At 44.4% G+C, this 14,709-nt stretch overlaps 1 protein-coding gene across 1 annotated transcript; it reads right to left on the reverse strand.

Annotated features, from left to right (window-relative positions):
• Positions 1–3,170: 3,170 nt before the first annotated feature.
• Positions 3,171–14,240, reverse strand: LIPG (lipase G, endothelial type). The gene is made up of 9 exons (XM_019531778.1): positions 13,434–14,240; positions 12,429–12,608; positions 10,723–10,834; positions 8,364–8,588; positions 7,638–7,880; positions 6,986–7,106; positions 6,099–6,317; positions 4,723–4,827; positions 3,171–3,402 (listed from the first exon to the last, which is right to left on the reverse strand). The coding sequence occupies exons 1-9, from the start codon at positions 13,830–13,832 to the stop codon at positions 3,381–3,383; spliced, it is 1,626 nt and encodes a 541-aa protein (XP_019387323.1). The 5' UTR covers positions 13,833–14,240; the 3' UTR covers positions 3,171–3,380.
• Between the last annotated feature and the right edge of the window lie 469 nt (positions 14,241–14,709).

Below are 14,709 nucleotides of genomic sequence, written 5' to 3' on the forward strand. Positions count from 1 at the left end.
CCCTTTTTGAAGATGGGAACCACGTTGGCCCTCTTCCATTCCTCTGGGACCACACCAGAGCACCACGAGTGCTCATAAAGCTGTGCCAGGGGTCCTGCAATGTGTCTGCTTCTCTGCTGCCAAACCTTTATATTTGCACTGGTGACTTCTGTAGCGCAGGTATGTTATATTTGCAGAAGTCCTAAGGACAAAGACAAACAAAATGCAGAGCAAATAGAATTTGGTGATGAAATACATGAGAGAATATTCTGACGATGTTCCCCATCAGGCCCCTGAGAAGGCCATTGTTGGTATATTATTCCTATTCTCACAATGGTTTCTCTCTGCATGATGTCTACACTGGCACAGGAGCTAACCCTTTAGAGAGCTCCCCCCACCGAATCACAGGGGGGGAACTCACACTAGCACAAAGGTTTGCTGCCTTGTAAAGGAGGGGAACCAACCCCACTACGTCAGTAAAGTAGCTGCCTTTGCAGCACAGCTGCCTGCTGTTGCTCATCAGACAGGGCATTGTTCCAAACCTGTGAACCTGCCAACAGACACAGATGTTTGGCAAGGGCTTGTGTCCACTTTCCCACCTAGCTGGGAGCTTTATGCCATTGGTAGAGGAGTGCAGCCATTGTGATGCCCATTCCTATATGTGACAGTGATGGGGGATCTTGCAAAGTTGAGCAAGTTACTACAGGGGTGGCAGATTTCCAAGGCCTGTTTAGGTGATGCAGTAGATGAGGTTGTTAACCTAGCGAGTGATCTGTTGGTCACCATGCCCCTCCTTAGAGAAGAAGAGAGCAACCAGAGGGAATGGTTGTGGGCCTCTCTGTTGGTTTGGTTTAGCTGCTAAAAATTAGCACTGGCCCGCTGGACTCAACTGTGGTCATTGTAGAGATTTTTTGGTAGTAGAGTCATTTGTCTGTAGACAAATAACCACTCTCTCTGGACTGCCTGAGACTTAAATGGAGCATTCAGACACTTTGTTAACCTCTACTCCCATCTCCATTTGCAGGAGCAGAACTTGGAGCTCACTCCAAACAAAGAAATTACCCAACAAAAGTATAAATTGAGTTGCTTGGTACTGTAAAACTGTGCCCCAGGATAAGAGGTGGGGAAATCAGATTTCCAAACAGCCCATAACATTACTAGCTTCTTTCCTTCTCCTCTAAGTTTTGTGAAAATTGTGTTTGTTGATGACCATGGCATGAAATACTAGCAGTATCACATGATACACCTTGCTTAGTCATTAGACATGCACATACAGAAGTCATTTTTCTTTGCAGTTCTCTTTTCAAGAATTCACCCTTTTTGGCAAGGCTGGTTTGTTGAAGCTGAATGGAAGTCAACCTCAGCTGCTGGAGTAACTGCACTAGCTTATAAAATTTTCACTCTTAAAAAAAGCAATAAAATATTAAATTTACAGTTTAACCTAAATGTAGGCACAGCTACAATACAGGGAAATCTTAAGCTATAGACACGCTATAAAAAGACTGTAGCTGGAGTAAAATACAAAGATCTTTACCTGCCTCCACTCAAAATTACCTTGTTATAAGTGGTTAGCATTCCCCTTTCTGCTGTTGCCCTCATTGCAAATCCTGTTCCTGGTGAAGACAGTAAGTTTAAGCCAATAACTTTAGAAGGAAAGGTACTTGACCCACACTGCACTAGTGGAAGATGTACTATTTTGGGCGAATGAAAGCTAAGACCAGATGGTCACGTTCCAAGGTAGTCTAGCTAATAAATGGCTCTACTCAGTTTCTACAAGATATCTTTATTTTTCTGCTTAAGGTTTATAAAAACTTTTACTCAAAAAATGCAAAGTTCAAAGGTTTTGGGGTTTTTTAACCATACATACATTCAAGAAATAAATAACATTCCAAGTCATATAAAAAACACAGTCTACAAATAGGACCTTGAGACCACTGTATAAATATGGTATGGTGACAAATCACAGTTACCAAAGTCTTTAATTATTGATGATTGTACATAACCAAGACCAATCGCATTATTCTCCAAATGCATACAATGATTTCACTTTGGTTGGCACGGGATCATTAAAAACAGTTGTTGGCCCTTTAAAATGACCTGGTTGATGAAGACCTTCTGAATTTACTGGATCAGGCAGCATTGGCATTGTGCTAAAGGCTGTGCATGTTAAAACCAAAACAAAGCATAACCCTAAATGCATAAAGAACCCACCCTTCACCCTGCCTGTAACTACACCTCTGATTCAGCACAAAGTGCTATAGCAAATCAAACAGTTGTGTGAGAATCTGACACTCGGATCAGTAACTTCGTGCTGAAATGGAGCCAGATTAGAGTCACTGATTAAGAAGAGCCTGAAAATGATTTCTGCAGGCAAATATTGTTACACGTGAAAAAATAAGCTTGTGTGCTGATACTACAGCTGCATTATAATTCCATTCTTTCTAGAGGTGATTGTATCCTCTGAATATTATTGCTGAAAGGCGTAGTGTTTGTCTGATACAGTTCAATCAACTGCCTTCCTATTATACAACAAACAGAAGGGTAATTGTCATCTAAATCTTTCAGGACAATAGTGAATAAGTTCTGGATAGTCCTGATTTAGATAATTATATTCAGTGGAACAACCATCTTAGGAACAGCTGTTAGCAACACCACTGCTTATTTGGATTTGCTTTTGCTTCTTAAGATAGTGGTGAAATATTGGTCTCTTCACCATACAATGCGTTTGTAACAGTATCAGGCAGACCTACAGTAACTGGTTAATGGGAAAAGTGTTGAACAGCATGGAGAGAAGATGGAGTTTATAGAAGAAAACACATTGTGCTTAGTTTAAAAAAACCCCAAAAAACAGACAAACAAAAAAACAAACAGATTTAGACCTTCCGTTCTTCACAAGATTTAGTGCAATTTTAGATCACATAGTACCTCCTATGCTATAGACACAGTGACACGTTTTCAATAGCTTAGTCTCAACTGTTTTGATGTTTAGTGAATTTCTCTCTTCAACCTCCAAGGCATATTGCTGTCGTCAAGGCACAGATGTGTCTAGAACTTGTCCACACTTCCAGTTAATGGAAGCCAAAGTGTGGGGGGGAGTGGTGATGCAGAGCATAAACACAGATCAAGAAATATATACATCATCAGGTTCATGCACATTAACCTGACTCCTTTAAGGAGGGAGAGTTTAGTCATTTTAATAAGTTACTCTAGGACAGCAACTGAATCCATCAGGATCACTCCTCCACTGCCTGCATCAGCTCCGAGACATGCTGTCCTCCATAGTGAGTTTTCTTAAGTGCTGCTGAGACAGACTGTGCAGGAGTGTGTCTTTTCACTACTGTAGCCTTCTCTATGCATTTTGATTTTGTTTAGTCCTTATGTGCAGGTCTTCAGAGAAGCCTTCAGAGCAGATTCAAGGCTGACCTAAGGAAAGGAGCAGAAATATCTAGTGAACTGAAGAGCTGGAGCATTTTTGATCTTCTGCATTTGGAAAAAAAAAAAAAAGTGTTAGTGGGACAGACCTGGACATATCGTGGACAAACCAGAGACGAGGAGCAGTTTAGCATTTGATCCTGCTTGGAAAGTGTCTAATAGTGTTCAGACAACTTGAAATTGTTGTGGAAACCTGAGTTTATACCAAGTGTAACATGCACTTAGACTTACAGATGGCTGTCATGAAAGCCCGAATCCCTGGATTTGAGTCTGCAGGCTGTTGTGTTCAGGAATGGATTAATAGATTTGTAAGCGGAAGGCTCTCCAGATATGGCAACATGGTAGTTCCTGCCCCACTGAACTGCAAAATGCTTTTTGCCGCACAGAAGTACCTATCAAGGGCCCGGTTCTTACACGGCTGTTTATGGAGTAAACTTATTTCACATGGAGAGTGATATATTCCAGCACCCAAAACCATTTCCAAGTATGATCCTTCACCCTTGGGAAGAATCAAGTTTACCAATATAAAAAGTTTTCATGGGAATTTTCATCTGTGAAACCATAAATTGTCCTACTGTGAGTTTTACAATTTTTGCTAAACTTGGCATTTGAGACCAAATCATGGCTCAACTGAAAGAAAAATGTTGCCGCCCATTTGACAGTAACTGTGCAAGCAAGCTCTTCCGCAGAGCTGTGGCAAAGCTCTGAAGTTTTAAACACTGCACACTGTTTGGTATCAAACAAGCTCTGCTCTACCAGACTTTAAGAGCAAATTGAATAGATGTTAGGCCTAAGTCTGTACTGGAGCTTCTGTGAAAAGCAGCTGAGTGACCAAAGATCCTTGTTACTAAACTAAACACCAGACTGAATGAAAGTGTCATATTTTGGGCACCAGTCCTAGTAGATTGAAAGGGTGCGCTAGAATTAAGAGTACTAGATGTATGTGAGGGAGGGGAAGAAAGGATGGTAGGGTGAGGAAGAGGGTGGCTTGGTTAGATGATCATATCATATCTTCTAGCTTTAAAATACTATTACTTTACTTTGTAGATTGCTGTAGGTCTGCAATCTATAGATGTATACAGCAATTTACAAAGTATATTGTAAACTTACATGTCTAGACGGGCCAATTATGTTTTTACAACGTATCTTCAATGTTTTAGGAATCTTGTGTTAACTGGAGAAGTGTTTAGGGTGGACATTCCTATAATCTTGGGAAATACAGGATAATACCACATGATAAAAGACTGAGCAAAAAAAACTGTTCAGTCAGAGGCACCAGGTAGGTTTTTGAACAGCTGGTCTCTACCCTACCTTGGATGATTTTTTGTTTGCCATCCATCTCCACACTTCACAAACCAGAGCTCTTTGCCAGGAGAGATGTTTGTCTGATGAAGGTCCTCAGCACAGAAAGTAAGCCTGGAAGGAAGAACCAGAAGCCATGAACAGAGGTTATCTATATTTAGTAATGCAAGTTCCTTATATATTTTTTGGAAAGTAATTATGAGAGACTCATATAGAATCTCAGCTTTCTGAAAGAACAAACCACGTGAAGTCTAACAAGAGTGACCTCGGATTGGGGGTTAGGAATGAGTTCCTCTTCCACCTTAGCACCCGGTATCACCACTAGCACCAATACCACCATGGCGCTGATGTCAAAATGACAGCCTGTGCTGTAATTGGAGTCACTTCCACATGAAGAATGCTACTGCAGCGCTCCTCCTGCAGCGGAAATCTGACCGTCTTCCACCTGCTACTGGAGGACATTCAAGATAATCTTGTGCAGTGCTTTTAGCTTTTAAATATTGGGGGTAATTAAAAGACCAAGACCTTGGTATGCAGATGTCAGAGAACAGTGCCAAAACAATTAAAATTCTTCGTAAGCAGTAAGATATTGCTCTGGTGCAGAGGGCTTTGAAGAGTCTGGGCAGGTTGTAGAAGCATTTTGTAAACTGCATTTTATACTGCGAATTGCACACAATAGGTCTGGGTTTCTTGTATGGACAGAATAAAATAAAATCAGCAACATAACGGCATGATGGGGAGTGTGGTCACGTGTGCTCAGCATCTTTACAAGTTGAGGGTTACTGGAGTGCATTTGCTCTTCAAGGAATCCTATATGAATCTCAACTAGTCCACAGTCCCCCATTGCTTGAAGGACCAGTATGTTTAGTGCTACCATTATTTGCATTCCAAAGCTGGGTGTCAAGCTGTTAGTTAATCCAGTGTATTAACTCATTAAAACTCTGCAAACGCTACAAAAATTGCTGTGATTTTTGCCAAACTATGGTGCATTTGTTATTGGCCTTCTTTCAACAGGGGAACATTTGATGCTTTAATGGCCCTCTGCCCCATCCCCACTTATGGTAGTGAAAGGGGAGACGATAGCAACACTTTTGTTAACAAAAAAAACAAATTACACTGAACAGGACCGAGCAATATTCTTTTAAAGTTAGGCTTTCAGAGAAATTGCTGTTCTTCCACCCAGCAGTGTCACCACATCAACCATTAAACTATACTAGAGTGTCAATGGACATATTTCACTGCTTGTACAACTGGAGTTCCCCAGTTGGTCAATGTTTGGAGACTTTTTCTCGGTGTCCTCAATACATCTTGAATATCCCTTTGAACAAGGACTCAAACCCACTCCAAGTCATGAACACACTATAAAAGAGTATCTTTCTACTTACTTCTGTTGAGTTTCCCCAGACTTCACACGTATACGTCTGATGTGCAGCTCCTTGGAGGAATTCTCAGGTTGGGACCAGTAACTCTTGAACTGTTTCCACAGACTGTACCAGAACTGAGATGACCCTTCCCAAGTAAGCTTGATGTTTAAGAGGTCACCAATATCTTCTTCAGTATAGACCAGGAAAGTGTTTGTGGAATTCAGGCCAATTTGGTCAAGTCTGAAAGACAGGCAGAGAACTCAGCCTCGTTTCCTCATTGAGACTAACAAGAAGATGCTGTATTAGACAAGCGTGTTGAAAATTAAGAGCTTTACAGCGCATCGGGCATTCCACAAAGCTGCTTAACTCCAGGCTCTTGTTAGTTCCTGGTGTGAGTAAAGAAAGTGAACTTGGATCTCTGGTTTAGCAATGTTGCTATGAGGCATCACACCTCAGGCTCTCCCCTGCCTTAGGTGATGAAAACTGGGTGTCAGATGTGGGTTGCAAGCCAGGCCAAACCCATGCAGCTGCTCTATCTGGCCTGCGAGGCTACTGGCAAGCCATCAGAAGTTGGGTGTGACCTGCCACCAAATTCAAGGCCCCACTGGCCATGTCTGTTGGCAGTGATCTAAGATTGCTGCTGCTGCCACCTGGAACCCTTTCTTCAAACCTTCTACCACCACCAGACCCTCACCTCCAGACCTCTTGCTGCCACTGCCACCACAGCAGCTGCCCTCAGTGCCCCAAGTTGGATCTGGCCTACAAGGAACCCCAAGGCAAGTTAGACCCCATGAACCAAGACAAGTTTGCTGGGCACTTGCTTCTTCTACAGCAAAGATGAGTAATTTCAGAAGAAGAATGTTTTTGTGGGTCAGAATAGGGAAGGGAGTAAATTGCTCTTCACTTACATTTCCAGAGAGAGGGGTTCAGAGTCTCTGTTCGTGCCGTGAAGGGTAACCAAGAAGGTAGGCTCAGTTTCTCCTAAGTTTTTATAGCTGAAAACATGCATTTTCATCTGATAATGGTAAACTAGAGTGAGAGAGAGAGAGAGAAATACATTTTACAACCACATTTGCAAACAGAGGTATCTATCTATTCCATTACTAACATACTAGTTGCCAGAGACTAAATCTTTTCCATATCAAAACAGCACTGATAGGTGGAGAAAGCATCAAATTAGTGACTGACTTAACCGAAGATGAAACTCCAGGTTGGTCACTTAGCTTGGAGGACTTCCTGAATCTTGTATTAAAATACCCCCACACCATTTTGTGTCTAGAATGCTCCCGTTTAAAAAGTGTTGCTCAGATACAGAGTCAGGGGTTATCCTTATGTTAGTGTAAAGGGAGGAATGGTAATTTTCTTCCTTAACACAAAGAAGTGCTGCCTCACAACCCTGAAGTGGTTATTGGACCTGGATATTTGAATCAACACAGATGCAGCCCTGCCAGTACTTTCATTTCTGCCAAACTGTCAGTGTCAGAATATTAACACTTAGCGGAAGACGATCATCCCCACAGATCAGCACCGTCTTTCAAGTTAATCTCATTAGATAGGTACCTCTGAAAGGCATGCCAGCTCTGGTTTTTAAGTACATCTTGCTGTTCCTTTTATTCCTCATTTTCTTAGCATTGTAGCCAATGCTGTTGCAGCGGTTCTTTCGGCAGCTCAGACAGATTCCCTTCTTGAAACGGCTGGAATTTGTGCACTGAAAAGCAAAGCTCCGCTTATCTTGGTTCACAAGAGAGTCCACAAAGAGGTCTACAGATCGTTCGTGTTCACATTTCACAACGTCCCCAATACCTAGACAAAAAGGAGAAGGTTGTGGTTATAAGGAACAGTTCAGCCATTTGCCACCCCAACAGATACTTCAGTGAGCTAGTCCATTTCCTGTTCAAAATAAACTGATTTTGGCCAAAAACCAGCTACATTTTTCAAATAAGCATAGTTCAAGACAGTAATACAAGACATTTGGACAAAACAGTCTGTCACTTTAAAAATCGTTTTGCTGTAGAGGCAGACGAAAAGTTTTCAGAGCCAGCAAAATATGGCATTGATTAATGTCCTGGAGTAGAAAGTGGTCTGAGCTCATGAAGTTTTATAGTAAGTTTACTGGAAAATACTCTAGCCTCATCTCTTGGAGGCACAGAGGCATTGAAAAGAACCTCCTATTAGGCAGCAGCTTTGTTGTTATACTATCCTCTGCCTTTGAGCAGATGGGGAACCCCCTTTGTTGGTGAGGAGCAGAGGTTGCTCTAACTAAACAGAGTGAGTGTCAGAACTTACTCCCATACGCGATTGCTCCCAGAACATCACTTAATCCACAGCCAGGCTGGAAATCGCCCCCATTGGGGTAGATATCAATGTGACCCACAGGCATCTGGATCCCAATGCTGACGCCCAGCGTTTCTCTCGTATATGTATGAAGGACATCCACAAAGTCCGCATCATCAGGGGAGAGGCGTCTGTGAGGTTCAACTCCTTCAAACATAGGGCCAGCTGGATCCAAGCCTGTTATGGAGAACACAAGAGACATGAGATAAACACTTTGTTATGTACAACCTTGGCAACAGCCAAAAGGTCTGTGACACTTTCCTAATAATAGTAATGCAACCAGTTCCTGTCCCAGAAAGCATACCTCTAGAGTAGACTTTCAAAAAATTCATCATCACAATTAAGCAAAAGAATAATTAACCAAGGATGAATAGTACAAATAATGGAATGCATTAATACTTCAGGTCTGCCCTAATTATTTATGGACGTATCTTCACAAATCCGCTGCACTTTTAAATAATGCAACAAATAAATGATTTCAAGTGTAGCAAGTTAAGATATTTCAGTGCTCAGAGACCAATAGTCACGTTGGCCATTGACATTAAAGGGGTCAGTGTTGGGCACACCAGAACATGCACCTTTATAAGAAAAAGAACCAGCTGTTCACGTTTAGCCAATTGTTCTCCAAAAGACTGAGATGAGGTGGTTTGGTATGACTCTAATTAACCACCCTTGGAGCATAAGTGTAAGTGTAAAGGACTTAGTGGGAGTTTGTTCTGAGCAGTACTCCTCAGAGACTGGGCCCTAGCTGCAGAGGAAGCCCCTTTTCTTTAGTAAAGAAAAGTCAGTCCAGATGAACATGTGCAGGCATAAGAGACCTAACTTCGCAACAAACTCAGTGGTATCAGAAGGGAGAGGAGTAGAAGTCAGTACTTAAACCATCTCCTGCCTCATACAAGTTCAGCAAGCAATTGGGAAGAAAGAATAGTAGGGGAAGGGAAAGTCAGTTAGTCTCTTCCAAGACTGAAGGATCCAGCATAACTAAAAAGTAAAGACATGCTAGTACCTTAAACACTAGGAAGTTTCCTTATGGTATTGAGCAGGGGTCAGCAGCCTTTTGCTGCTGTGGGCTGCAGCTTGCGATCCAGCTGTGGCTGCAAGCCAAAAATCCACCTCCCTCCCCTCTTCCCAACAGCCAGCTGCCTGGACTCACTCTCACAGCAGATTCCCAATTCCTCTGTATTAAGGGAAGTGCAGATGTGGTGAGCAGTAGGCTCTGCAGCTGAGGGGAGCACTACAAGGAGAGATGCTCAGCATGATGCAGCTCTGTGCCCCTGATACCTTGTGTTGGAATGAACCATCCTGGGCTGGACTGGACCTAGTCACAGGTCAGATCTAGCCTGCAGGCCATATGTTACAGATCCTTGGTATGAGAACCAGAGAGAAATAGCTAGCTGGTTCTTTAAGACCAGTAGCTAAAGATGAGTGAAAACCGTGGCTATCTGGACCATCCAAAATTTTGAAAACAAATCCCCACTACCTGTTCCCATTTGGCCCTTCTGTCCCCAGATAGAGGAATTGACTTTTGGAAATCACCGCATGTGATGATAAATTTCTGGTGCGTCCCAGTGTTACACAGTAGTTTATTCAGACTGTAGCATTACCTACATGTACTGGTTTTATTGCTAGAATTTCTTATCCCCTCCTAAACAGATAAGGAAGGCACATGGTTGTAGTGTAGGCAACGTACTCTTCTGAAGACAACCCTCCCCACCACGTTTCTAAACAAAAGATCCAAATCCTCTCACATATAGAGGAGAGTTTTAGTAGGATACTGACTTACAAAACTAGTGGAACTGCGCTAGCAAGTAGGATGCAGGGGACAGAGTAGGTGTCAAAAATGAAGGGTATAGTTTAATAACTGATGTGAGCCAAATGGGAAACAAGTTACTGTCACAGCCAAGTTAGTCCCCCTATGTATGCTATAGAGTAGGCATCTCTACCAAACAGAAATGTAAGATTTTGATAACAAGGGTATGAGAATAGGCCAGTGTTTAGCCAACCCATATTGGGTCCTACAGGAGTTTGTGAAAGCAGATTTTTCCATTTCAAGAGAAAGTCTCATGACTAATATTAGAAGAATCCCACAGCAATAATATTTTGTAGAAGAAGGGGAAGAGATGCAATGTCAGTTTAGTATCCAAAATGTGAAAAAAAAATCTGTTTGGAGATAATTTTTTGTATCCATCACCTGTAGGATGCTTTAATCATTTTAATTTTAGATGAATTAACCCAGAAGAGGCTTTCTCTGCAGGGTACTGATATTTGATGAGATGCCCAAGTGGCAACAGTGGTTCTAGCATAATCTTACCTGTAATTCTGCCTATTGTCCCAGCTGCATAGTTACCAACATAGCCAGCAACATGGGCACCAAGACTGTACCCAATTAAGTGAACGTTTTCAAACTGAAGGTACTGTTTTTCCTGCAATTTGAAAAATGCTTAAATTAGCTGTGTTTTCAGAACAACTGGTACACGTCCTACCTAAGCAAAGGAACTTGAAGCTGCAAGATTCACATCTCGACATCCCTAGGATTAGAGGCTTAATCCAAAAAATGCTTCTAGTCTTGTAGTGTTTTCAAGGCCTTAGCAAAAGGATCCGGTAGTTTGTAGGTTATTTAGTCATCATTGTTCAACTCATCTAACCTCCTGTCACACTGAAGATAGCTTTTAAAAGGGCATATCTGGAATAGCGAATCCGAGCGTTAGGTCAAACCAACACTTTAGGTGCCTACACACAAGCAGCAAGGCTGCTTTGACGCACTGTAATTACAGTACGTCAGAGCAGGCTCTATTAATAGAGTCTGCTGGAGCATCGTAATTACCGCACTCCAGCATCTCGTGCATCAGCATCCCTGTGCTTAAAAATGGCGACGGGAGCACTTTAACTAAAGCTCATTCAATGAACTTTTGTTAAAGCACCTCTGCCGTCATCTTTAAGTGTGGGGACGCAGATACGCAAGATGCTCTGGGTGCTTTAATTACAGCAGCTCTCAGAGCCTCTCTATTTAAAGTGCCTCCCCCCCCCAGCTCCACTACTGGAGCACGTGTCTAAACGTCCTTTGTTTTCAACATCAGGCTTTCGTTCTGCTCAGCCCCCGTGGCAGCGGTTCTTTCTGCCCTCACACTTCTGGCTGCCACTGCCAGTGTCTCCGCCACCACTGCCATACCCAGCCCTGCTGTCTGGGCATCTAAACCTGTCTGACCTGCACCAACTGCCAGGGGTGCCAGATGGAGTGGGTGGGCTGGGTCTCCATGGAGATTGGCCCAGGACCTCCACAGGCAGGGCACACCTGGCTAGGAGGATGGGATGGGGCCACAGGTAGATGGGGGGGGGTAGTACCCAGGAGTGGGACAGGCAGACAGAATCACAGGGTGATGACAGCATGGGGTTGGGGCCGGGGGCAGGGCTGCGATCAGCTCCTGGCACATCCGAGACAGGCGCTGGTTCCCTGCAGAACCGGCGCGCGTTGCAATGACGTGCAGGGAGCAGATCATGGCTCTGCCTCTGAGCCTGGCCCCAGCCCCATGGCATCACCGCCCTGCAATCCCAATTCCAGCTCTGGCCCCACTGGTCCCACTCCTGGACACTGCCCTCCACCTACCTGTGGCCCCATTTAATCAGACTGGGCAGCGCACATTCGGCTAGGCAATCTGGTACCCCTGGCAGTGAATACAAAGGTGGATAGGGTCAACTGGCATCTTCCTGGCCACCCCCTTTTCCCCTGGGAAGTGTAAACAGCTGTGATGGGGGGCTGAGGCCAGGTCAGCGCCCCATCCCCCTGGCTCTCAACAGCTCACCAAAAAACCCCTTAAGTGGCCCTCCAGCCCAAATAATTGCCCAGCCCTATGATAAGGCATGTCTTCGGTAAACAGAGGTGCCACTGCATGCACCAGGGCTGAACATGCCATGTATAGCTAGAATTACACTGATGTCTTCCGTGCTCCCGACTGTTAGAACTGGTATACTCTGTGCCCTTGTGCAGCTGTCACTTGTGGTGCCCTGCGGTAGTTTTACCTGTAACCAGTTGAGCAACTTTGCAGTTCTTTGTCCAACCACCTTTGTGTTGTTCACAGCATCTGTATAGAGTTGGTGGGCAAGTGCCAGCCAGTCTACCACCACCACATTAGCATCCTTTTCTCTGTTTTGGAGGGCAGACACTAGGGTGCTCAGCCACTTCTCAAATACTCCACTCATCTATCAACAGAATTAAAATGTTAGTGCTTCCTGGTCACAGAAAGCCAGATGCACACAATCCACAAGGTTCACCTTAAACTTTAAAGTATACATACACAACTTATTGCATGTAAGATCACCAGTAGATGCTACTTTCTTTCTGCATGTTGCCCTTGATGTAAGAAATGCAAGTTTCCAGACAGACTGTGGAAGAATATTGCTTTCTCACTTTCTAGAGTGAAAGGTGATAGGTTTTTGTTGAGTGCCTTTCTTCCCTCTTCTACCAGAAATTAAATAAGATGGATCACTTATTCAGCATGTGCAACTGCAGACAAACTAGATCAGTCTAGCAGTGCTGCAACTAGTTACTCAAGAAATGGAAGAGGAAGACTCGGTAAAGTCAGCCAACCAAATTCAGCATGCTTTCTGCATTTCTTTACCAGTTGCAACAAGCAACAATAAAATTGCAGAGCTTAAGTTACAGGATCTTTAAAATAATGTCTCCAGCGCCAAGTGGCGTCTTAAACTGAACACCTGATCGCATTTCCATAGCTTCATTTAGAAAGTAGAGTTACTTTGGTCAGATTCATATTGTACAAATATGAAGTGATGCTGAAATATTGTGGCTAGACAACAGGATTTTCAAGAATTTAAGTCTTAGCAGCACTGTGTTACTACTTCCAACGATATCTTCAAGCATCGATCCTAGGAGCCTGCAGAGCTCAGAACACGATGATTTCAGTGTCCCGTGTGCTTTTAGACAACGATGGAAACTCAAGCAGTGCAAACAATTGAGCAGAATAAAGAAAATACTGCCTCAAGCTACATAGATGTCTCCATACTTACTGTCCATCCGTGAATAATAAAGAAGGTTTTAGCTGTCGCATTGAATTTGCAGTCCTCCAGGCATTTTTCTTGGTCTACAGAGAGATGGCAGCTTTCATTCTCTGGAGATGCTGAAGAGAGAAGATTAAACTTCACTTGCAGTCTTTGAGAGTGTGCAGCCATGGTGTCATCTGGTAACAGATCAAAGGATGGGCACATAATCAGTTCCTCTTGGGTGTTATTCAGCCAAGTACAGGTGCAAGGCAGGATCCAAATTTTAACAGAGACAGCATTTTTAAGAGTGCAATTGATTTGCATGTCAAGCAAGGCTGTGTGGGAGGGTTTGCATTCATAATTTACCCTGAACCACCACACCTTGGGTTTATCACCTACACACACTGCTGCTACAGAAAGGAGCATTTTAAGCACCACATGGCATAGCGTTGGAAAGAACTGCCTAGAGAGGACGCCGAACTTCTCAGACAAGCCCTCGCCTCCACCCTGTACAAGCAATTCAAGTCAGACACCCCTTGGTTTGTCACGCATCCAGTAGAGCAGCATTTTCCAGCTCAGCAGCTGGCTTGCTGCTGTCAAAAGCCCAAAGCTTCATGCTGCACACTTCAAAAGCTTTGGGAAACAGATCTCCCCGTACCCACAAACTCTGCTGAACCCAGGGGATGCCTTAATAGGAGGCTGGGACTTCAGCCACTTCGCTCCAACCAAAGCTCACGCAGAATCACCAGCGTTATCGCAGACCCTCTCCTTCACATTTTGGAAAGCTGCCCACTTGCTTCGGGGCACTACCCGGAGGAGCGGGGAGGCATTATCTTGCTTTGAAATGTTACAGATGAGTGGGGAGGGAAAGAGAGAGGAATCATTTTGTGGGACAAGCTGCCAGGTGCAAGAGTAGCACGCCCTCGTTAGGGTTTTAGCTGCAGCAGGGCCGACGGCTGCGCGGCGGGTACTGGCGGTCACCACGACGGTCGCACTTTTCCGGGGCTCAGACAACTCCAGAAAAGCTGTACGCCCGCAGAAGGCGTTGCGCTCTTCCTGGAGCAGTGGCCGGGGTGGGGGAGCGTTGAGCAAGGGACGCAGGTCGTGCCCCGACCCTGGCTGGCCGCCCTTGGCGGGCGAGTGCCACTCCGCGGTTTCCCTCCGCCTGCAGAGCCCTGCACAGTATCGCGCGGAGCGCTGCCCGTGGCGGATCGCTCGCCACCCAGCCCCTCCGGCGACAAGTGCTTTTTGGGGGCGGGGGTCGGCGCAGGGCCCTGCCCCGCTGCCCCCCGGCCCGGCGCCC

Source organism: Crocodylus porosus, unplaced genomic scaffold, assembly GCF_001723895.1.
Source record: "Crocodylus porosus isolate Cpor-Errol unplaced genomic scaffold, CroPor_comp1, whole genome shotgun sequence".
In the NCBI taxonomy this organism is placed as follows: Eukaryota; Metazoa; Chordata; order Crocodylia; family Crocodylidae; genus Crocodylus; species Crocodylus porosus.